Consider the following 22,380-nt stretch of genomic DNA (forward strand, 5'->3'; position numbering starts at 1 on the left):
GCCACAGACCCTGGTACAAAGGGTACAGGGTAAATCCCTGTCCCTGGGGAAGCCCTGGGACTGTAGGATCCACTCTCAAATTTCACCTTGGATGGGGCTCACTGTTGTTTAAATCAAATAAAGCTGTGGTTTTACCTATTACAGGAAATGGTTAGAGCTTATTAATAGTGAGGCAAACAACCTGCCATGGGATATACAGTCAATTTGCAATCAGTTGTGCTTTCAAATGCCTAATTGCTTACAGTTCTGCCAGGACAGTCTTCAGTGCCCCCAGGTTAAGGTTTCAGATGAACCCCTCCAAGTTCCCCGAGAGGACTTTTGCCTTTGAAGAAAAAGAACTTTTTATCTCTGTCACTCTGGCTGAGAAGTTCTTAAGCTGATTTTGTTCATGTTCCCAACTTTGGGCAAAGCCACAGCCACAACATTCTACAGTTCAGGGTTTCAGAGGGAACAGTGGCCTTGTTTCCAGGAGAACAGCCTGAAACACAGACTGCCCACAGGCAGCCAGGCCCCAGGGACTGGGCAGCTCCAGGAAGCAGCTCGTGTTCCAGCACTGGAGCAGTTCCCACTGCTGCTCTGGGTGAAGCACAGCTCTGCTGCCAGGCTCAGGCTGCCTAATGGGCACGGCTGACTCTGATTTTCACTTCAAAAAGAAGCTGTAGTTTAGAGTGATTTAGAAAGGCAGGATTTTCTATACAGTCCCAGGGTTTGTGCAGGCAAAAAGATCTGCATTAGATTAATTCTGCTGGATCCCTGGTGCTGTGTGGAGCTCCCACCCATCTTCCAGGGCATAGAAAACCCTCACAGCTTTAGCACACAAGCAGTGTCACTTGTCACATGCCAACAGCACAATAAAAGGGCCCGTTCAAGCCACAGGATGAGAGGCTCAGGGGAAAAGTAGCCTTGAGTTATCTGGATGCAGAAGAGAGAATTCAGCACCTGTGGCAATGAACAAAGTCAGGCCCTGTTATCAGCTTGGACTGGTGCCACCAGCAGAGACAATCTGCTGTTTCCAGAGTGCCATTTCAGTTGAAGCTGTTTGGACCCAACCTGGGAATACAATGCTGGGATTGTCATCACAGCAGCCTTGGGAAACAGGGTTCCCTTCCTATAATTCAGTGTAGTTTTTTTTGCAATAAAACTAATCTGATTGCATCCTCCAGTTCCCTTTTTGCAGTCACGCCTGGGAGGGACACAATCAAATTCTCTTTCCTGGCATCTCATGTACTAATGATCATTGTCCTACCAGTACTTTGCAGGGTGAGTTGGCTTCCCCCAGGTAACCCAATTTGGGTTTTCCCCAGTTTTTTAATTAAGCAGAAATCAACTCCACTTCCATGAAGTGGTGGCCACATTCTGCTCCCAGGTACTGATAAAAATGCAGAATTAATCACTTGCCTGTCAGCACTGGGTGGAACCCCCAACCTCCTCATACCCACAGAGCAAATTTTCATCAAGCAGGAACTCCTGGCCATTTACTGAAGGATGATTGAGGAGCTCAGAGCACCACACAAGTTCCCTAAGTGGAGGGAGGGAAAACAAAAACAGATCTTCTTCTGAGGCACAGATTGTTATCATATCACAAAAGCCAGCAGCTGAAGAGATTCCAGTCAGGAAGCACCAAGCTTTGGGAACAGGTTAGACTACCTGTCCTTCCCTGGGAGACTGACACCCAACGGGATCCGGGGTGGAAATGAGTTCTCCAGACTGCTGGGCTCACAGCCATCATCAGATGTGAAGTGTTTTACATACCTCCTTCTCTGTGGGTTCCTCCTGTCATTCCCCAGAACACGTGTGCAGGAGCAGCTGCATTCAGCTGTGGTGTCAGATGAACGTTACCTTGAAAACCCAGAAAGCAAAAAACACTCCCAACCAGAGCAGCTTGACGTTGAGTGGCAGAGGTAGTATTTTATTTTTTTTTGAGCATCCCTCCTCAAGGACACTAAATTTAGAGTTTGTAAAACATCACTAACCGAAAACAAAACATTGCCAATAACAAAAATGCAAACCTGCTGGAAAGGAAAATGCAGCAGCATTCAAGTATCAGAAAACATGAGAGCTAAAGTGCTTGAGAGAATTTCTTAACTATGCAGAGTCTGAAGTCAGTGTTCCCCTAGAAATGCTATTTTTAAAACAGCACTTGCCTGCCTGCATAGGATTTTTCACCAATCTATAGCAGGATAACACTACTAAGCCAGAGCCATTACCCCAAAGGGCTAGGAGCAACACATTTCTTTCTACCCCTCATACTAAAATAAATTATATTCAAAGAAATACATTATAAAGTTCAGGCAGCTGAAGCTGGACTTCAAGGAACGTGACGGAACGGATTTCCCATGCAGTGAAGTCGCTAGCATGGCCTGAAGCTGAACAAAGCTTTGGTGGGATTTATAAAGTGCTGTCTTTTAGTGTTTTTTGCCTGTCTTTAGTAGTGTTTTTTTTTCACACCAGCACCGGGGTTGTGAGTTAAAAAAAATTCTGAAATAACAGACCAATTTTCAGTGGATGCTGGAGCCAGACAGACATTGCACAGTGCACACAAATGACATTAAAAAACTACAAACAAATCGAAACAAAAAAAACCCCAAGCCCCGAAACCTAACCCTGTTATGGTAAAACGTTTCATCCTTAAAAACAAACACCCACCAAGCACCAAGAGCAAATCAGAGAGTAACATCTGCCTCCCGGTCCCCTGGCTTGTCCCAGCAAGGATGGATACTACGTAATACAAGCTCAGCAGCAATGGTTGAGAGCCTGAGCCTGCAGGCACTCAGCGCAAAACTCTCCCGGCATTCAGCTCCATGGGAGTGATCCAGTTTTCACCAAAGCCAAAGGGAACTCCCTACAGGCTTCAGCCAACTTTGGATTAGCCCCATAGATTGACAGAGGGAGCAGGACCTCGCTTTACAGACATCATTTTTCTATCCAGCCACAAAAGCCACCCCCTGAAATTCCTGGAGGGGTTTTCAACCTTCCCCCCCCCGCATGCATTTAACATCCATTACAGTTAATAGCAGTTACACATGCAGATCGATGGGAGAAAAGTCCCAGTCGAGAGGAGTTACTGGTAGTAAGAAAAGGAACCCAGTAGAAATGCTGAGAGTTACTAAGGACCCAGCTCCCTCCAGTGAATCCCTGTTTTGCCGGCCGGCAGGTGTCCTGCAGGAAGCTCTATGGTGTGTGTTGGGGTGTGCAGGGTGCGTGACGTGGGGCGAGCCAGCGGCGCCGTTCTGCCACCTCCATCCCAGCCGTGCTGCCACCTCCATCCCAGCTGTGCTGCCACCTCCATCCCAGCCGTGCTGCCACCTCCATCCCAGGGAGCGTCCGAGCGCCGGCCGCCCTCACTTGGGCGCGGCGTTGGTGAAATCGTCCTGTGCCGCGGCCGGCAGGGAATGGTCTATCCTGAACTCCTCCTCCAGCCCTCCAGGTGCCTTGGCTGCATCCCCCCGGGCTGCAGGCTGGCCACTGTCCGTGCCGCCCCCCTCCAGCCCCAGGATCTGTCTCTGCACCAGCTTGGAATAAAGGCCTCCTTCTTCCATCAGCTCCTTGTGCGAGCCCTGCTGCACCACGCGGCCCTTGTCCAGCACAATGATGTTGTGTGCCCTCTCCACAGTGCTCAGCCTGTGAGCTATGACAAGCACCGTGTGGTTCTGCAAGTCGCCGTAAATCGCCTGCTGAATCTGCGGGGAGAAAAGGCGTTAGTGCCCGGGCACTGGGAGAGCAGCAGCTTTGTGGTCTCTGTCCAGAAACCTCTGGACAGGGGATGTGCTCTCTGCTCCCTGCAGCACTACCAGCACAAACATGTCCAGCCCAGCTCCCGGCTGCAGCCCAAAGACCATCTCAGTCCAGCCAGGTGAGCTATGGGCACAGGTCTCACCCTGCAAGCTGGGGACTTGTTACAGCTGGGCCACAAATTTGGAGGCCACGTGGTGCTGGCAGAGACTGCAGGAATACCTGGTGACTGCAGCTGCTCAGAAAAGCAGAATTCTTTCCTCAGTGTATCAAGGCAAAGCAAGAGAGGTTTTTTCCAGTCAAGAGACAATAGCACTGACGTCTAAAGGCAGGCAGGTGGCCATCAGGCACATGTCACATTGACACCCCTGGGTAGCCAAAACCAACTCTGGGCTGGCACCAGGTACCGCACACGTGACTGAGGACCTGTGAGGCAGCAAGCTGCTCCAAGGTCAGATACTTGTGCTGCCCCAGCAGGATTTGTCCTCTGGGATTGGAGGCACATCCTCAAATCCCAACCTTGAACAACCTTTCCCTCATGGCATTGCATCAGGGAGGCCAAACTTCCAGACAGATAAACCAGTTCACAGGATGCTCAAGGCTTTTCCTGCAAGTGTGGCTTCCTTGGCTGGGATCTGAGCTCAGGCACTTTTGTGCTGCCCCAGCAGGATTTGTCCTCTGGGATTGGAGGCACATCCTCAAATCCCAACCTTGAACAACCTTTCCCTCATGTCATTGCATCAGGGAGGCCAAACTTCCAGACAGATAAACCAGTTCACAGGATGCTCAAGGCTTTTCCTGCAAGTGTGGCTTCCTTGGTGCCTTGGCTGGGATCTGAGCTCAGGCACTCCTACTCTCCTTGCTGCAGCACCATTTTATACAGTCTTCCTCTGTACCCTGTTCTAAAAGGCTGCACAGACTCTCTGTATGACAATTAACACCTTCCACACTGAAAAAAAATCAGCATCAGGTTTGTCAGGCATTGGCTGCTGTGAGCACCTTGGCTGGGATCTGAGCTCAGGCACTCCTACTCTCCTTGCTGCAGCACCATTTTATACAGTCTTCCCCTGTTCTCAAAGGCTGCACGGACTCTCTGTATGACAATTAACACCTTCCACACTGAAAAAAAATCAGCATCAGGTTTGTCAGGCATTGGCTGCTGTGAGCATGGAATTATTCCTTTCCTGGTGGCTACAAATTCCTGCTACGGAACTGCACTTTACTCAACCCTCTGCTAGCACCATATCAAGAATAAGTTTGTCCACTGGCTGGAAACTGAGGCTACAGCCTGTCCTCCAAGCCCTCTCTGGCCCCAGCAGCCAGGCCCCCACTCACGGCGTGCTCGCTCTCTGCATCCAGCGCGCTCGTGGCTTCGTCCAGGATGAGGATGGGAGGGGCTCGGATCAAGGCCCTGGCAATCGCCACTCTCTGCTTCTGCCCACCTGACAGCTGAGCTCCTTTTTCCCCTGCCTCTGTTGGGTCAAGGGAGAGAGGAAGGGGTCAGAATGAGAACCAAGAGGTGCCAGGACGTGCAGAGCCAGGCCCAGCAGTGCCATACCTGTGTGGTAGCCGTCCTGCAGCTCGGTGATGAAGTTGTGGGCGTTGGCCTTCTGGGCAGCCTGCACCACGGACTCGAAGGAGGCTGAGGCCAAGCCATAGGAAATATTGTCTGCAATGGAGCGGGCAAACAGCACGGGCTCCTGGCTCACCAGGGAGATCTGCAGGAAGCAAAGGGAGAGCGGGGTCAGGAGCAGAAGATGTGCTGCGTGATATCACTGACCATTGATATTTGTTCCTGCTGAGTAAGGACCGAGATCAAGATAGAGAAATGTCATTAACCAAGACAGAGAAGTCCTCAAGGTGAGCTTCCAGTGAGGATGCCAACATCAGGGTACCCAGTTTGCATCTTTTGCTTGAAAGCCATTTTGCAGGAAAGAAACCTAATGCAATGCTGGCATGTTGGCATCTGGGATGGGTTCCCCCTCCTAAAGCCTGCTGTGGTTTTGCTCCAGATCTGTTATTCCCATCACTGTTTGCTTTTCCCAGAATGGAAAACCAGTTGCTGGGATAAGTCAGGCCGGAGAGACCCTCTCCCAGGCCCTTGCTGATTTTCCTTTCAAGGCCAGTAGTCACACTTGGGCCATATGAATGAGCCCTCTTGCATCTTTTGATCCCAAATGAGCAAGTTAGGGAAGTAACTGCTGCAACTCCTTAATTGCTTAGCAACAGCCTCCCTGTCCTGCCTTACAGCCGTGGCTGTTCACTGTCATGTTCAGATGCTCTATCAAATCCTTGATATTGGAATAAATCAAACCTTTCAAACTAGTACTCAGAATAGTGCATGAGAGACCCAGGGAGACACAGTCATTTTTAACTAACTTCTCCCCATGCCCCTAACACCACACCAGGCTTTCTAAACTGAAAGATTTGCCTGGCCTTTGATTTTTGCTCTGTACGGGCAGGGAATGTAAATTAGTCACAGTGACTTTGGCTTTCCAGCCTGTCTCTGATCAATTGTTTTCAGGTTTTCCTGCTGACTGCTGAGCCATTTGCTCTGGGGGCAAACAAAGGAGGCAGTTACTTGCAGAGATGAAGGCTGATCTGTGCTGACACACAGATGAGAGCTGAGGGGCCCGGACCCCTCTCCTAGGCAAAGCACCAGCCCTTCTGGTGCTCCAGCTGCTGCCAGGATCCTGAGAGGTTTAACTCCCAATTAGCTGAGAATTACTCTAAGATCTTAAGGTAGAAATTGCTGGAGGAATACAAAACTCTTTTTCCAAACCCAATTTAAATGATAATTAATCCAACAGCCAAAAACATATTTCTACTGTGTTGGCCAAAAAATACCAAACAAAAGATGTTTTTTGTTCTGTTTTTGTAAGCCTTCCCCTTCCCCTTGAAACCACTCTCCATCCCCTTCCCTTCCACCCCCACAAATTATCCAAATTAATTTCTTGGACCACTTCCAGCCTCCAGCTTTCTGGACATTTCTGGAGCTGCCAGATCACATCCAAAGCAGCGTGCAGCAGTGCCATGCATCCCCTCAGAGCCCTGCAGGTGGTGAGTGGGCTAAGCAGAACAATCACAACCAGAATACAGGTAGCAGTCGCTCGTACCACGGAGTGCAGGTACTTGTGATCGTACATGTTAATGGGACGCCCATCCAGCAGCACCTGCCCGTCCTGCAGAGGGTAGAAGTTCTCCAGGATGTTGACACAGGAGCTCTTCCCACTCCCTGAAGGACCCACCAGCGCTGTCACTTTGCCAGGGTGCAGGGTGAAGGACACGTCCTGCAACATGGATGGGAGAGCATGCTCAGGTCCAGGCTTTTCTCAACATCCTGGGCACTACACAGGAGAAGGAGCCAGAATCTGGCCAAAGTGCCCCTCTGCCCTGGTGACGTGCCACATCAGCCATTTCTCCTGGCTCTGAGGAAGCAAAAAGCCTCCAAATTGCTTCAGATTTGCCTGCTGATGTAGCAGGAGCTCCAAAAAGCAAACTGACCTCTTTGCTGCTTCCCCCTGTCCCATGATCCCAGCCCCTCTCCCACGGAAACAGTCTGAGGCAGCTTGGCACAAAGCCCTGTACCACGCTGACATGTTTAATGCCTGAGCAGGGAACAAGGGTTTTATTGATAAATCTCATTCCTTGTAAGGAAGGCCGGCCCTAAACACCCGCTGCTCCTTTTAATCTGTTTCCCAGCAGGCACTGAGCCTGCCTTTACACATCTCTGACAGGCAGCTGCCACTCCCCACGGGCTGGGGTTTGCTCCTGGCCACGATGGAGCAGCAGTGGTGCTGGGAGTGCCCAGGGGCTCACCTGGAGGACCTGGGTGGCAGAGCGAGTGCGGTAGGAAAAGGTGACATTCCTGAACTCCACCTTCCCCTCCACGTGGTCCGGGGCCAGGGAGCCGTCGTGCACCATGGTGGGCTGGCGGTCGATGAACTCAAAAACCTTCTCAGCAGCCCCCACGCCCTGCATGAGGCCGCTGTACACGGAGCCGATGGACTGCAAGGGAAGAGGCAGCAGTGAGACCCTCCTGAGGGATGGGGAAATCAGCCAGTGCCACTCAGAAGGGGGATGGCTGAAGCACTCCCCAGTCTGCCATCGCCTGACACTGACTGCAGGCATCAGACACAGGGGAAGGAAACTCTCCCTCCTCTGTTGGGTATGGAAGGGATACACGGACAGCCCTGGGAAAGGGTGTTTTGCAATATTAAACCCAGTGCTGCAGAACAGTTTGTACTGTAGCTGGCCCTCCCAGCAGGAGGGGGGGAAAAACCCCAAACCAAACTAAATCCACACCAAAACCACAGCCTGGAAACCCCAGCAGAGCCTGCAGTGATCTGAACAGATGGTGAGAGCCGGGCAGGCTGCCTCTAGCTCTGCTCTGCCCCTGCACAGAGGCTGAGGCACCACCAAAACCACACTTGGCTGTGAGGAAACCTCGACTGGATCATTCCTGCCTGGATTAGCCAAGTTGATGCCTCTGCAAGGGGAAGGCAGCCCTGGGTGGGCTCTACCATCCCACCCACAATCCCATCCTGCTAATGTGCTGCCAACGCAGCAGCTTGCAGCCTATTCCAGGGAAAGGAAAAAAAAATATAATTAAGTTTTTAATGAAGCCTGAAATTTAACAGGCAGCTTTGTAATCCCTTCATTCTTCACTCCAGGAAATGTGCTTGGCAGGCAGCCAGGGCTCTGCCCTTCAGCAGGGCCAGCCCGACCCCTCTGGTCCCAGCTGCCCTTTTGGGGACAAGCTGCTTCAGGAACATGAATCGTGTGAGACCACAGCAGGAATGGGGAGCAGAGGGGACAATCCCCCCTCTGGTAGTACCACAGCACCAAAGAAATGAGTCATGGAAAGTCAGCACTGAATCTATCCCTGCAACTGCCCTGGGACCTTCTGGGAGAGATGAAGGGATAAGCCAGAGTGTGGGCAGCTGCCCTTTTGGGGACAAGCTGCTTCAGGAACATGAATCGTGTGAGACCACAGCAGGAATGGGGAGCAGAGGGGACAATCCCCCCTCTGGTAGTACCACAGCACCAAAGAAATGAGTCATGGAAAATCTGGATCTATCCCTGCAACTGCCCTGGGACCTTCTGGGAGAGATGAAGGGATAAGCCAGAGTGTGGGGAGGCCCTGGCACACGTTGCCCAGAGAAGCTGTGGCTGCTCCACCCATGGAAGTGTCCAAGGCTGGGCTGGATGAGGCTTGGAGCAACCTGGGAAGGTGTGGAAGGTGTCCCTGCCCATGACAGGGAGCTGGAATGAGACAGTCTTTAAGGTCCCTTCCAACCCAACCCAGTCTGGGATTCCCTGCTAAAAGTGCCTCACCTCCATGCAGTCCCCCAGCACGAACTCATAAATGATGAAGGATATCAGGTTTCCACTTGTCATTTGCCCAGAGATCACGAGGTGCCCACCGTAGTAAAGGATGCTGACCTGGACCACCAGCAGGGTCAGCTGAAAGCAAGAAAACACCCCGGAATCAGCAAGGACAAATGGATATTTTGGTGTATTTGTCATTACTCACACAACAGCCCAAACTTCATGTGCTGACATTTATTTTTGAGCCCTGAGCTGAGGATCCCTGACAGTGCAGCTGACAGCCCTAGCAGCGAGCATGGAAATGAGAAAAACAACTCAAGTACACGGGCTGATTTAAGGAGCTGGGCAGATATCTTTCAACAAAACAAGTCCCGAGGGACAACAGCCAAGGAGGCAGAATTTATCTGAAATAACAGAGCATCTCATGAACTTCTCTCTTGGACTAAGGTCCTCAAGCATAATAATCTATGTTCAAATTATCCAAGGCATGCAGTCACCTCACCACTAAAATAAACTTTCTGTTATATGAGTGTGACACATTTTAATTTAGAACACAAAACCAAGCCAGGAGTTAATGCAGAATATCCTCCTTGCCTGTACAAGTCCCTGAAGCATAACCCCAGTGTCGCCTGAACTCAGTGTGGGGGTACCACCTACTCTAGAAAGGAGACAGATCAGCTCTAATGTGACAAATACCAGCCCCTTTTATTCAGCTGGTTTTGTTCCATGCTGCCCAGGTGCTCCAAAAAGCAGTGATGCCCTGGTGCCCTGTGGGACCAGAAGAGGCTGTAAATTCACACAGACAAAAATACAGGGGGAAAAAAGCCTCCTCTATAGCTCTGCCATGGTCTGACCTTAAGCTCCTGTGTTCCCTCCAAGAAAGATTCTACCAGGGCTGAGCTATATCCGTTGTCTTCTTTGAGCCCTGTAGGAGTGGTTTTTGACGGCTTTTGCCTTCTTAGATTTGTCAGGATCAGTGTCAACCCAGCTCATGCTCCAGCTCCACCTGGGAGCCCAGAAACAATGCTAATGATGCTCCCATTTTGTTCCCAGACTTGGGAAGCCATAAAGTCTCTCACAGCTGCATGAAGGCACCATAACTCACAGACCCTTCACCAGCGACGTGCAGAGACAAGGGCAGCCTCACGTGAGGGTTTTGCCCTGGAGAAATCCCAAACCATCTGGTGTTAAATGATGAAAAAGCATTTTGCAAGAGGGGAGGGGGGCAGAAAAAAAGCCCAAAGCCAAAGCCCAGCAGCCTCCCCCTGCCACCACCCACACGCAGAAGATGTCTGTTCCTGAGCAGAAGCTCAACCAACGCCGCGCTGTTCCAGCCGGAGCCCGGAGCGGAGCTGGCACAGGCACACACTGCAGCACCACGCAGCCACGGGCTGCTCCACGACCTTGAGCTCTTAGCAATTATTGCCCCATTTGCAGGGGAAAACAGGCAGCTCCAGGGAATGACACAACGCTGCCTCGGGGCGGAACGGGATGCATTTTTTGATGGATAAAAATAACAAATGATCAAGAGCCCGGGGATCACTGGCAGTGGACAGCAGGGCTGGGCTCACCCCACAGAGTTCCCTGGGAGCAGAGGAGATCCACGTGTGCTTTGGGATCTGGAGAGACTCCCCTGCCCATCCCAGCCCCACGCAGGGAAGCCCCAGGGCCATCCACCTACCCCACTGGACCAGACGTAGTAGGTGTAAGCCATGGCCTCCCGCTTGTTGAGCTTGTACACCTGCTGCAGCTTCTGCCAGTACACGTTGGCCTCCGTCTCCTCGTTGGCAAAGCTGCGGACGGTCTTCATGGCCGAGATGGTCTCCTCAGCCGTGTTGTTGGCCTTGGCCAGAGCGCTCTGCACATCCTTGGAGAGCTTCTGCAGGGAGCAGGGGGAGGCAGAGGGAGCTCAGCGGGTGCCAGGCTGCCCATAGCACATCTCCCCGCTCACCCAGGGCTCTGGGACCCCACCAGGTGACTCCAAAGGGGGAGGGGAGATGGCATGAGGACAGGCAGATGCATACAGGGCATTCCACAGCCCAGCCACCTCTCTATCAGACCTGAGATGCTTCCACTCCTGAGCAGGAAGCAAGGTAAGAGCCCAGGCTACGCCTGTCTGCCCACACAGGTTTAATGTCACCTTTCTGTCCCCACTGCTGGCAGCAAAACACTCCAGCATCACTCCCATCAGCTCCAAGGCCACCCACAAGCTCCCTGATGCTTCACAGGGAGAGCAGCCCAGCACTGCGGCAATGCCAGCTGCTCCTGCCTACCTGGTAGTACTTCCCATAGACATCAGACACCAGCATGATGATGGGGAAGCCCATGAAGGTGACCAGGGAGAGCTTCCAGGAGAGGCTGAACATGAAGAAGATGACGCCCGTGGCCTTCACCACGTTGCGCAGGAAGATGTTGATGTTCTGCGAGACCAGGTCGCTCACGATGGTCGTGTCCGACGTCAGGCGGGAGATGACGTCCCCTGCAGCAACGAGGGGTCAGGGAAAGGAGAGCAGGGACGTGTCACCACGGCAGGGCACTGCCTAACCGTGTCCCACATCCCCTGCCAGGGGCTGATGGAGCTCCCCATCCATCCAGCTGGGGTCTGAAGGGTGGCGTGGAAGGCGGGCCGCTCTCCACCGCTGTGGGTGCAGAGCAAAACAGAGCAGCTTGGACTGCAGCATGCACGAGGAGCAGGAGGTGGCACCTGAAGGCACAAGCTGCATCCCTGGGTCGCCAGGGGTGGCTGCAGGACAGCAAAGGGGACTGTGGCAGCATCCTGTGCTGGAGGGCAGCCCACAGGCCACACACAGTCCACAGCCTGGAGCTGGCCCCAGGGACCTGAGGACATGGGTCCAGCTACTGAGGGGTGAAGCTCTGGCGGTGCCTTTTGGTGGAGCTGAGTGTTACAGCCAGCAAACATCACACTGAGCTCCCGAATCCTTGGCCTGTGTTTGAGTCCAGCTGAATTCCCTGCTTTTGTGCAAGTCCAGGGTTACCCACATCCCACTTCCAGTAACATCGCTGCTGCCCTCAGCTACCAAGGCACTGTGCAGTGACTGCTAAATACAGCAGCAGCCTCAAAACTAAAAATACCACTGAGACAAAATTAAACGTGTGCAAGTTACACCAGAGTGGCACACACGGCCTGGGACTGGGACAGGACTGAACTGGAAGCAGGAAAGCAACAAGCACACCCAGCAAGCCTCACACATCTGAGGTTTCAGGGACAGGAGCAGAGCTGGAGAGCAGCCCAATAGGCACTGATGGGAGGAAGGAAATGGGGAGTTTTGGGGGTGGGATTTCTGGATGCCAGGCTGATGGGTGGCAATGGGACATCCCCACGGTGGAAGGCAACAGAAAGGGAAGAGCTTTCTGTCTCTATTTCTAACCACAAGCACGTGGGTGCTGCCTCTGGCTGCCCCCAGTCCGCTGTATGGCAGTAGAGCAAGCCAAGGGGAAAAAATCTGGGATGGGATAGAGGGGTTAGAGCAAATCCAGGGGAGAGAGGAACCAACCTGTGCGATTCTCATCAAAAAAACTCATCTCCTGAGACACCAGGGACCTGAAGAGGCAGTTCCGCAGGCGGATGTTCAGCCGTGCAAAGATGAGCGTGAAAACGCCGCCCCGGATACCTGCGGCAAATGAGCTAATTGCAGATAAGAAACGTTATAGAGCCATGGACACGAAACCCTCTCAGCAACACCAACACCCCCACGCCGGGCCGAGGGCCTGGGCAGTGCTGACACCACTTATCACCAGCCCACACCTCTCTGGGTGCCACCAGCGCAGCGGTGGCTGGTCCTAATCGTGGCAGTCACAAGGTTTGGGAAGGAACGCAGCACTGCTGGAGCAGCACTCCCCAGGGAACCCATTCCCTGCGTCCAGTCCTGCTGCCCCACCTCCAGCGGATGGACACGAAGGGTCACACAAAGGCCTCGTGACTGCCAGCCACAGCCTCTCTGTGCAGAGAATTCACAGCACATCCCTGGGGCCTGGCAGTAAATTGGTGGAGCGAGTGCCTGTGCCCACCATCACCACGAGCTCCTGTGGGAAAACCCCAAACTCCTTGGCAGGGCCAGATCCAGCCCCTGCATTACCTTCCTATGGCGAGCAGTGACATGACCAGCACTGCCGTGGAGAAGCGATCCATGCTCTTCTGCACCACGATGCCGTCGATGGCCAGCCCTGTGTAGTAGGGCAGGAAGGTCTCTCCTGCAGGACAAGCACAGGACAAAGGGTTCAGCCCCACTGCATGGAACTGGCACAGGATCTGTATTCCCAACTGTGACAGCCTGTGGACAACCCCATCCCCACCCCAGAGATACTCAGCCATCACACAATGGGGACGTTGCATTCCAGAGTATTTTATCCCCCATTGCATTTGGTGTTGCCCTGTTGCATTTTTCACCCACCCCATGCAGCACGTGACACCCAGCACCCCCAAGAAAAACAATCCTAGGGTGCTTCCATGCCCCACCACCAAGGCTCCTCCATGCCTCCTGGTGGGAATGGGAGCACACCACGGCCTGCCTGGTCCCTTCACTCACCCAAGGCGGCCACGAGGAGGAAGAAGGAGGCGATGCCCAGGAACAAGGCATCCGGCTTGGTGTAGGACAGCAGCTTATGGATGGTGGGACCTGCTGCCTCCTCCCTCTTGTCCCTCGGGGTGCCCCCATCACAGCTCTCCTCCACCTCGGCGCGGGACTCGGAGCTGGGCCCCAGCGCCTCGCGGGAGGAGGTGACACAGGCCAGCAGCTGCCACAGCCCGAAGGTGGCCGCCAGCGCCACGTAGGTCCAGGCAAAGAGCCCCCAGAACCAGGGGTCCCTGATGGTCTTCCGCACCTCCGAGTAGAGCAGCAGCTTCACCATCATGTAGATGCCCATGAGGAGGCAGACGACGGCGATGAAGGTCCGCGACGCCCTGAGGCGCCGGGGGCCGTAGGCCGTGTTGGTGGCCACGCCGATGGCGGCGCCCAGCAGCACGCAGCTGCGGTACAGGCAGCCCCCCCAGATGTCCAGCAGCGAGTTGAAGATGTTGAAGTGCCGCAGGTCCTGCAGGACATTCCGGCCGCCCTGGCCGTGGGTGTAGAGCAGCGTGGTGACCGCCACATCGGCCCCGCTGAGCGCCAGCGTGCTGGCCACCGCCTTCCAGGCGCGCATCCTCGCCGGGCTGGGTCACCGACGCGCTGAGGGGCAGCCCTAACACAGCAAGGACGTGCTCATGTCGGCCTCTGCTGCGGGGTGAGAGAGGGGAACGGGGTTATTTAGCCCAGGGAGGAGGCAGGGAAAGGGAAGCAGGATGGGGGGACAGCCATGCCAGCTCCCCAGCAACTCATCCTGACCGCAGACACCTCTGTCTGCACCTCCCTCCCCGGCTGCACATGGTGTTTCATTAAATGAGCAGCACAGAGGAAGACAAACTTCCCTCCCGGATGCCTCCACCCATCCTGAATCCCAAAGCAGAAATCTGCACATCCCGATGGGGATCTGGCTATGGTGCTGCCATCACATCCGTGCAGCCATGTGTCCTGCATGGAGGCGTTAAACTTGGACAGTCATGATCCCACAGTCCCTGCCCACCTTTCCCAGGACAAAGCTGAAACCAAGCAGTCATAACCATTGGAAAGCAGACAGGGGAGCAGCTCAGCTCTGTAAGGGATCCCCCTCATCAAAATAAGACTAAACCACATGAACCGCAGCTTGCCACACCTTACCGTCCCCAGCCCTCTTGGATATTAATTCGGGGTAGCTGTGCAGCCAGCGCGCAGTTCAATGACACAACAAAAATCCCGAGAGGAAATTAAAAAGGGATTGGAATTCCACGGCTGCTCCCGCGGGAGAGGAAGGCTCCGGGGCGGGCGGACGCTGCCCGTGCTGCCGCCGCTGTGCCCGGTGGGGCAGGCTCCGACCGGACACGGCAAGGGGCGGAAAGCTCGACTTGCCCTGAGCCCAGCGAGCCGCTCACGGTGCCATGCCCCGAGCAGCCAGCGCTGGCAAGAGGGAGGTGCCCGACGATCCCGAAATTTGCGCTGGCTCAGCGCTGGTGACGGTGCACAGTGCGCACCAAGGGCGCCATGTGCCGGCCACGCTCCGGCCTGGTGACCGCAGCGCCCCAAAACCAAACCGCGGGGACCAGGGGCACCAAACCACCGGAGCCGGACAAGCTGCGCCCCTGGGGAGAGCCGCCCGGCGGCCGGGCAAGTGGGATAGATAGCTAAAGAGCGGAGGAAGGCAGGGCAGAGGCTGCGGTTTGGGGGAGCACGGGGCGGGTGGGGAAGGAGGGACGGACGCAAAGCGGAGCAGCGATGCCAGGGAGGAGCGGCACACGCTTCCCAGGGTGCTCGCTGCTGCCATCCGCTGCAAAGCTGCGCGGATCCGGCCCACGGACGAGGAGGAGGAGGCAGCACCGCAGCTCCTCACCACCCGCAGCAGCGTCCCCAGCCCCCGAGCTGGAGCAGCCCAATGTCCCCACTCGCGTCCCGCCCTCCCCGCGCAGCAGAACGTCCCGAGGCGGGGACGGGGAGACACCCGGGAAGGGCCGTGCCCGCCGCAGCCCGGCCGGGCGCGCACACGCGGCTCCCCGTCCCGAGCAGCCCGGGCCCGGCCCGCGCGGACGGCTCTTACCGGCGGCGGCGCCCCTCCTGCGGCGCGCGCCCGGCCCCGCCCACGGCCCGAGCGAGCAGCGGCACCGGGGACCCCAAAATTCGGGGTTGCGGGGGGGCCCCCGGTCCCCCCGCTCCGCTCTGTCCCGGTAAACCCCGCCCCGACACAGGCCCGGAATTTTCCCCGCCTTAGGTCTTTTATCTCCCCAAATATACACGTTTTTAATTTTTAAAAATTATTTTATTAGTTCTATGTCATTTCTGGAGTAGAGAGGGAAAATACAACACAGGAGTTGGCTCAAAAGCAACCGGGAAACGAGCTTGAAATAATATTTTAAGTTAATCCTTAAACAGGGGCTCGATGGGTTTAATTAACCCCTTAAGAGGGACTTGACAAGGGTTTAATTAACCCCTAATACAGAGGAATCCACTTTCAAGAAATCCAGCTTGTAAATTATTTTCCCCTTCACCTCCAACTCTTAAGGAATAGAAGGGCTCAGGCTCTTCCCTGGACAGCATCCATGCATCCAGGTGAGCTACACAGGTGACAGAGGGGCAGTGTCATTATCCCAAAATTTCCAGGTATTTTTGGAGTGCTGGGCTTAAAAACACCCCTGTGACCCTCACTAGCACAGGCACAGATGTCAGAATTCCCGGAGTTTGGCACCATTTCTGCAGAGAACAGAATGGTGACATTACAAAAGACAAAATCATTTTTCTCTGCCTGGATAAGCAAAACCAAAAATACCACGTTCTGTTGTTGGTTTTATTTCTGCTATTAAGTGCTTCAAACAAAACATTAGAAAACAAAAAGATCTCTCACTTCAAGCCCTTCCCACATCCACCAGGAACACAGTCAGAGCTGGAGTGACTATTCCTGGCTCAGGCTCTCAGCAGGGACACCTTCAAGCTGCAGGAAACATTGTCCGTGGCTGGTCTGGTTTCTGCTTCTCCTCCACCTGCAGGTAACTCCCAAACTCTGACCGAAGCCAGATCACTCCCGGGCTTTGGTCTGCACCCAAACACTCCCAAAGGGCAACTTCCGAGCCACAGCCAAGGTGGAGCTTTTGGCAGGACCGAGTCTCTCCCTGCCAAACCTAAACGAGGACAGTGCCACCTCCCCTCGTCCGAGGGATGATCCAAGGGCAAACCCGGACCAGGAAGGGACTGAACAGACCCCCTTGTCTGAACCTTCCCCCTCCTTTCTCCCAGGACAGAGCAGGCACGTCTGCAGCCTGCTCTGCCACGCAGCTGGGCCACAAACCCTGGGGACGGCGCGCTGCCCCCGGCGCCGCGTGACCCCGGCACGCCCGGGGTTAACGGGGCTTCTTCCCGGCCATGCTCTGCTCGGGGGGCAGCACCGTCTGGATCTGGAACGACACAAACTGGCCCTTCTTCAGCTTCTTCAGGGAGCCGGCAGGGCTGCCCTCAAACACGTTGTCTTCCACCTTGAAGGCCAGGGAGGGCAGCCCGCGCGCTCTCCTCTTGGCGCCCTTGCGCTCGTGCTTGCAGGCCGGGGCCATGTTGGAGATCACCTGCCAGGAGAACGGAGGGGCTGGGCTTCCAGTGTCACTCAGCAAGCAGCCCAGCTCTGACACAAGCCCAGTGAATCACAGAATCCTTAGGGATGCAATCCTTAGCTCTGGAGACCATCCAGGCTGAGCCCATGTCCACCTGGAGCAGGTGACACAGGAGCGCGTCCAGGTGGGTTTGGAATGTCTCCACAGAGGGAGAATCCACGGCCTCCCTGGGCAGTTCCTGTGCTCTGCCACACTTAATGGAAAGAAGGTCTTCCTCATGCTGAGGTGGAACTTCTTGTGGTTTAGTTTATGGCCACTCCCCTTCATCCTGTCACTGGGCACCACTGAGAAGAGCCTGGAACCATCATCTGATGCCCCTCAGAGATATTCCTATGGTTGATGAAATCCCCTCTCAGTCTTCTGCAGACTGAGCAGGCCCAGCTCCCACGGTCTCTCCTCATAAGAGAAGCTGAGAGTGAGTGAGAGCTGGCAGTGCCAAGCTGGATGCACCTGGGGCAAGGGAGGGACTCAGCAGGGACTTCCCAGCCTTGCTCTCACCACCCCAAACCAGGAGCCCTTGCAATGTGAAGCTGCAATCCCACAGCCGTACTCAGAGCTGTCAGTCAGCAGAGGGCAGAAGGGGATCTCGGCTGGAGTGCCTCAAAGCCCAGGGAAGCTTTACCACCTCCTGTTAATTACAGCCCCACTCCCTGCCTGGATGCAGGAGGCTCCCTCGGGGACAGGGCAGAGCCCTCACTGCCCTGTGCCAGGATGTGCAGCTCCATTTCACAAAAGGGAGCTGAGCGAGTGAACCTGAGCTGCCAACGGGATCAGATCCTACATATCCAGTTCCCAGGCCCTCCTCCCTCCTGTCCCATATTCCTCCTGTCATTCCTGCTGAGAACAACCACAGTCCAGGTGAGATCAGAGAGAACCACATAGCCCTGAGTGTAAGAAATGACTGAGCAAACAAAGCACTTGAGCCTTGTCTGTGGTTTTTTGGCACACAGCTCACCAAGCACTTCACAGGGGACACCGAGGTCATTTTTCAAGTGAGGGAACCAAGGACTAGAGAGGCAAAATGAGCTGCCCAAGGTCAACCAGCACGTCAGAGACAGTCAGGAGCTGCGTGCTGACTTTGCTTTCCAAGCCCATACCCCTGCACATTGGGTCACTACTCCTCATGGCAGTCCAAACCTCCTCACATTTTGGAGCAGGGCTACTTTAAACCTTTGCAGCTACACAGCATCTCCCAGAAGGCTTCTTGTCCCTGCCTAAGGAGGGACTCCTTTGGCCGATCTGGGATGCAGATTACAAGGCAGGGAGCTGGGCAGGCTGGGACACAGCTCTCATTAGCCTGATGGGGCAAGCCAGTCCCTCGTATTTCATCACCCACCTCTGAGCAGCACCACCAGCACCTCCCCTGTGGCGCTGGCCCAGAGGGGCCAGCTCTGCCCCTGGTGCCCTTGGCACACACTGAGGTGCCACCTCTCCTGCAAAGTAATTTCAAGGCACCACAAGACTTACAATCTCCTTCACCATGCTCTGCTGCTCCTGCACCGTGGCGGTGAACGGCGGGAGGCTGTCGGCCTCACCGGAGCCAGCCCCCTGCTCTTTAGAGTCCTTGACAAAATCCACCTGCAAGGCACAGATCCGGGTGTTACTCTGCAACCACGGCAGGGACAAAGCTCCTGCAAGGCTCCCCTGGGCCGGGCAGTTACCTCTGAGGACAGGCACACGTATCTGTTGAACATGAGGAAGAAGGGGCTGTACTTGGTGGCGGAGTTGACCGAGGTGCGGAACTCGAAGAGGACAGGGTCCAGGTGTGCGTCCCACTCGCTGGGCTTCTCGTTCACCACGCTGCAGATGGAGGCCCTGAGCACCTCAGCACTGCAGTCGCCAGGGCTGAGAGGGTCTGTGAGGTCTGTGGGTGTGAGGAGCTGCGAGATGCTCCAGCGCTCGCACAGGTGCCGGCTGACCTGGGAGAACACGGAGACCACGGCGTGTCAGCCCCACAGCAGCCTCCAGGGCACTGTCCCCCTGTGCCAGGACAGGCACTGTCCCCCCTGTGCCAGCAGAGGTGCAGCACAAAATGCTCCCCAGAAAAATTAGAGCTTGAGAAAATGTTTTGCTACGACTGCACCCGTGCTTGAAGCTCTCCACAGTGCTGAGGAGCTGGGTTAATCCCAGGGTAGGGCTGGAATTTTGTGCACATGGTCTTTCCTTCTAAGCAGAGAGGACTTGGATCCACAACCTTCAATCCCTGCCATGGTGAAAGCACTGGCAAATCAGCTCCTACTCCCAACAGGGCTGGGGTAGGGATGTGGCAGCATCAGCACCTTGCCCCCCTACACAGCACATCATAGCTCTGCCTTCAGGAGCTGCTGAAGGTCACACTGCCCAGAAAACCTGCTGGAGGTCACACTGCCCAAAAAACCTGCTGGAGGTCACACTGCCCAAAAAACCTGCTGGAGGTCACACTGCCCAGAAAACCTGCTGGAGGTCACACTGCCCAAAAAACCTGCTGGAGGTCACGTTGCTCCCCCCTGAACGACCCCACACCAGACCTACCTCCTCGCAGAAGTCCCAGCTCTGACTGGTGTAAATGTTCTTGGAGGCGCCAAACCTGGGCAAGAAGAAGACACACAACTGGTTTTACTCCATCAGCTGAGGCAGAGCCCAAGGAATTCCATCTTTATGGGTGCAAATGGGACAGGAAGGGGACAGGACCCTCCAGTGGAACTGGCGCTATCAAGGCTGCCACTGGTTTTACTCCATCAGCTGAGGCAGAGCCCAAGGAATTCCATCTTTATGGATGCAAATGGGACAGGACCCTACAGATGAGGCTGCTGTGACCTCCCCAAGAGCAGAGAGATGTTTGCTGGTCCCTCTGTTCCAAACCAGCCATGCCTGTTTGCTTTGAATGATGAGGCAGCAGGGGAAATGAGAGCAGCTTCTTGCTCTGAACTCAAATCTCCACTGGCCCCACGCTGTTTTCCACAAGGACAATGTCACGTGGTGACACTAACACTTTCTAGGAGAAATCTGGGAATGGCTTTAAAGCTTCTGCAGAGAACTGGGACACAGCTCCCCTGGCCTCGGGCTACTCAGGGAAATATTTCTGCCTCTTTCTTTTCAGCCCATAACAGGAGGATAGCAGGCTTTTCCCAAGGACTTTGTAAACAGCAACTGAGAGGCACTGCATGGTCCCTCCTGTAGAAGGGAGAGTTCCTGCTCTCACAGGAAAACATCCTGAGGACACCAGGTTTCTGCAACACATCCCAGTGCTCCCCATTGCACTGCAGGGATGCAATGTAACCAACAGCAGAGGAGCCCACCTGTAAAAAACAGTAGCCAGGGCTTTAGCCACGGAGAAGGGATCTTTCTTCTGCAGAGGAGCAGCCTCCACCCACTTGGTGAAGTAGTCAGTCACGAGCAGGACGTGTGTGTTGCCCTGGCTTGTCTCAGGAAAAGGCCCTGCGTAAACAAAAAAAAAAATAAAATCAATGTTGTGCCCTCATATCCCCCAAACGGGCAAAGCGAAAAACCCAGTCGCTGCAGAAGTGACCACGACTCTCTTCTGCAATGTCCTTTGGCCAGAACATTTTCAGTGACCTTGGTCAGCAAAAAATACACCATGGGAGCTTCAACCCTGGGGAAGAAGGCCTGCCCACAGCTCTCCTGTGTGTGCAGGGGGAGCCCAGCCAAGCCCAGGGATCAGGTTGCAGCCTGGGCGGCTGCTGTGGCCTCCTTGGCACCTCCTCAGAGGCAGCGGCAGCTCTCCCTCGGGGCGTGTGGCAGCAGGTCTGCCACGCTCCGGGCCGAGGGGAGGAGCCCCGAGAGCCACTTGAGACACTCACTCACCGTGGATGTCTAATCCCAGCACTTCCCAGGGGGATTCCACCCTGGTTTGAGACACTCACTCACCGTGGATGTCTAATCCCAGCACTTCCCAGGGGGATTCCACCCTGACGGGCCGGGCTTGCCGCATCACGCTCTTGTTGTGCTCTGCGTTCTGGCACGTTTCACACATCTTGATCTGCAGAGAGAAAAAGAGGGATCAAAGGGCTTGGGCATGTGCTGATGGATCCTGTCAGACTCAGACGGCACCGTGAGACACACAGCAGGGCTGAGCACTTTCCTTTCTCCCACTAAAATAAGGCGGTGCAGGAAAAAAAGGGCGAAGCACAACAGGCTGACGCATCTCACCTTCCACCAGGCTCACCTGACAGCTTTCTCTGACACAATAACCAAATTTCTCAACGTGGCCTACAGCTAAGCTATTTCTCACCCCATTTCCTGGCAAATTTTTATTGCATTTTGACCTCCTACTGCTGGCCAGAGAAATCCTCAGCCCTGGGATGCTGGAGTTGCTCAGAGCATGCAATGCAAGCACACTCCTTAAACCACAGTGCTGCAGAGTCCTGCTCAGGGAACTGCCAGCAACGAAACAGGCGAGGCAACCAGCTGAGCAGACACTGAGATCCTCCTCCTGCCACTGTTTAGGGAATTGGGCAGCTCTGGAAAGAATCCAAACTGCCCAAAGCTAGGCTCAGCAACTTGTCTGAAGCAATCCCACATTGCCATGCTGACCAAAACTGCCCTGCACGAGGAAGCTGAGGAGGTTTCCTGACACTCAGGGGAAGACATCCAGCCTGCCCAGCCGCCTGGGGACGTTCCAAGATCCACCTGCAGAGCAGCTCGGCTGTGGCTTCCCAGCACATGCCCGGGGAATGACATCATCCCTGCACCAGGCTCCTGTGGCTGCTGCCTCGGGACTGCTGCCAGCACCGGTGTCACGGACACGGTCACTGCTCTCCACTTACCCAGTCCACAACATCCTTCACGATGCCCAGCCAGTAGTACCGGCTCTGGATGCGGTGCACGGTCTTCTTCTGGCCCAGGTGGTTCCCGATTTCGGTGAAATGGCTTTCCAGGAAGACCTGGCGCCTCCGCTCGGGATCCACGATCACCTCGCGCTTCTCCTCCTTCTTGGGTCCCACGTAGTAGAGGCAGCCGCCTGCGGATGGCAGAGGTGTGTGTGCCATAATGCCCTCCCAGAGCGGCTCGCCTGCAGAACCGGGTCACTGCACGCTGGGACCCAGCCGGGACACAGCCCCGGGGGCCGCTGCACTGCACTCCCCCCACACACGCCCACCGAGCTTTTCTGCAGCGGGCACCGCCTGAAACCCTCC

The 22,380-nt window shown here is 55.0% G+C and overlaps 1 protein-coding gene across 1 annotated transcript; it reads right to left on the bottom strand.

Moving 5' to 3' along the window:
- Nucleotides 1-1,882: 1,882 nt before the first annotated feature.
- ABCB9 (ATP binding cassette subfamily B member 9) lies at nt 1,883-14,755 on the bottom strand. Its single transcript, XM_039724653.1, has 11 exons — nt 13,611-14,755; nt 13,161-13,275; nt 12,579-12,709; nt 11,337-11,542; nt 10,745-10,942; nt 9,070-9,198; nt 7,552-7,740; nt 6,849-7,022; nt 5,291-5,450; nt 5,068-5,204; nt 1,883-3,680 (listed from the first exon to the last, which is right to left on the bottom strand). Exons 1-11 carry the CDS (start codon nt 14,221-14,223, stop codon nt 3,342-3,344), a joined length of 2,391 nt encoding a protein of 796 aa, XP_039580587.1. The 5' UTR covers nt 14,224-14,755; the 3' UTR covers nt 1,883-3,341.
- Nucleotides 14,756-22,380: the final 7,625 nt, after the last annotated feature.

This window comes from Passer montanus, unplaced genomic scaffold, assembly GCF_014805655.1.
Source record: "Passer montanus isolate IOZ18808 unplaced genomic scaffold, ASM1480565v1 scaffold53, whole genome shotgun sequence".
NCBI lineage: Eukaryota > Metazoa > Chordata > Aves > Passeriformes > Passeridae > Passer > Passer montanus.

What these genes read in the sequence shown, in the direction of transcription:
- ABCB9 (XM_039724653.1), bottom strand. Translation starts at nt 14,223, where the DNA reads ATGCGCGCCTGGAAGGCGGTGGCCAGCACGCTGGCGCTCAGCGGGGCC. An exon ending in TCTATGGGAAGTACTACCAG is followed by an intron (nt 10,943 to 11,336) that starts GTAGGCAGGAGC and finishes TGCTCCCTGCAG; the next exon opens with AAGCTCTCCAAGGATGTGCA. An exon ending in GCAGGACGGCTACCACACAG is followed by an intron (nt 5,205 to 5,290) that starts GTATGGCACTGC and finishes TTGACCCAACAG; the next exon opens with AGGCAGGGGAAAAAGGAGCT.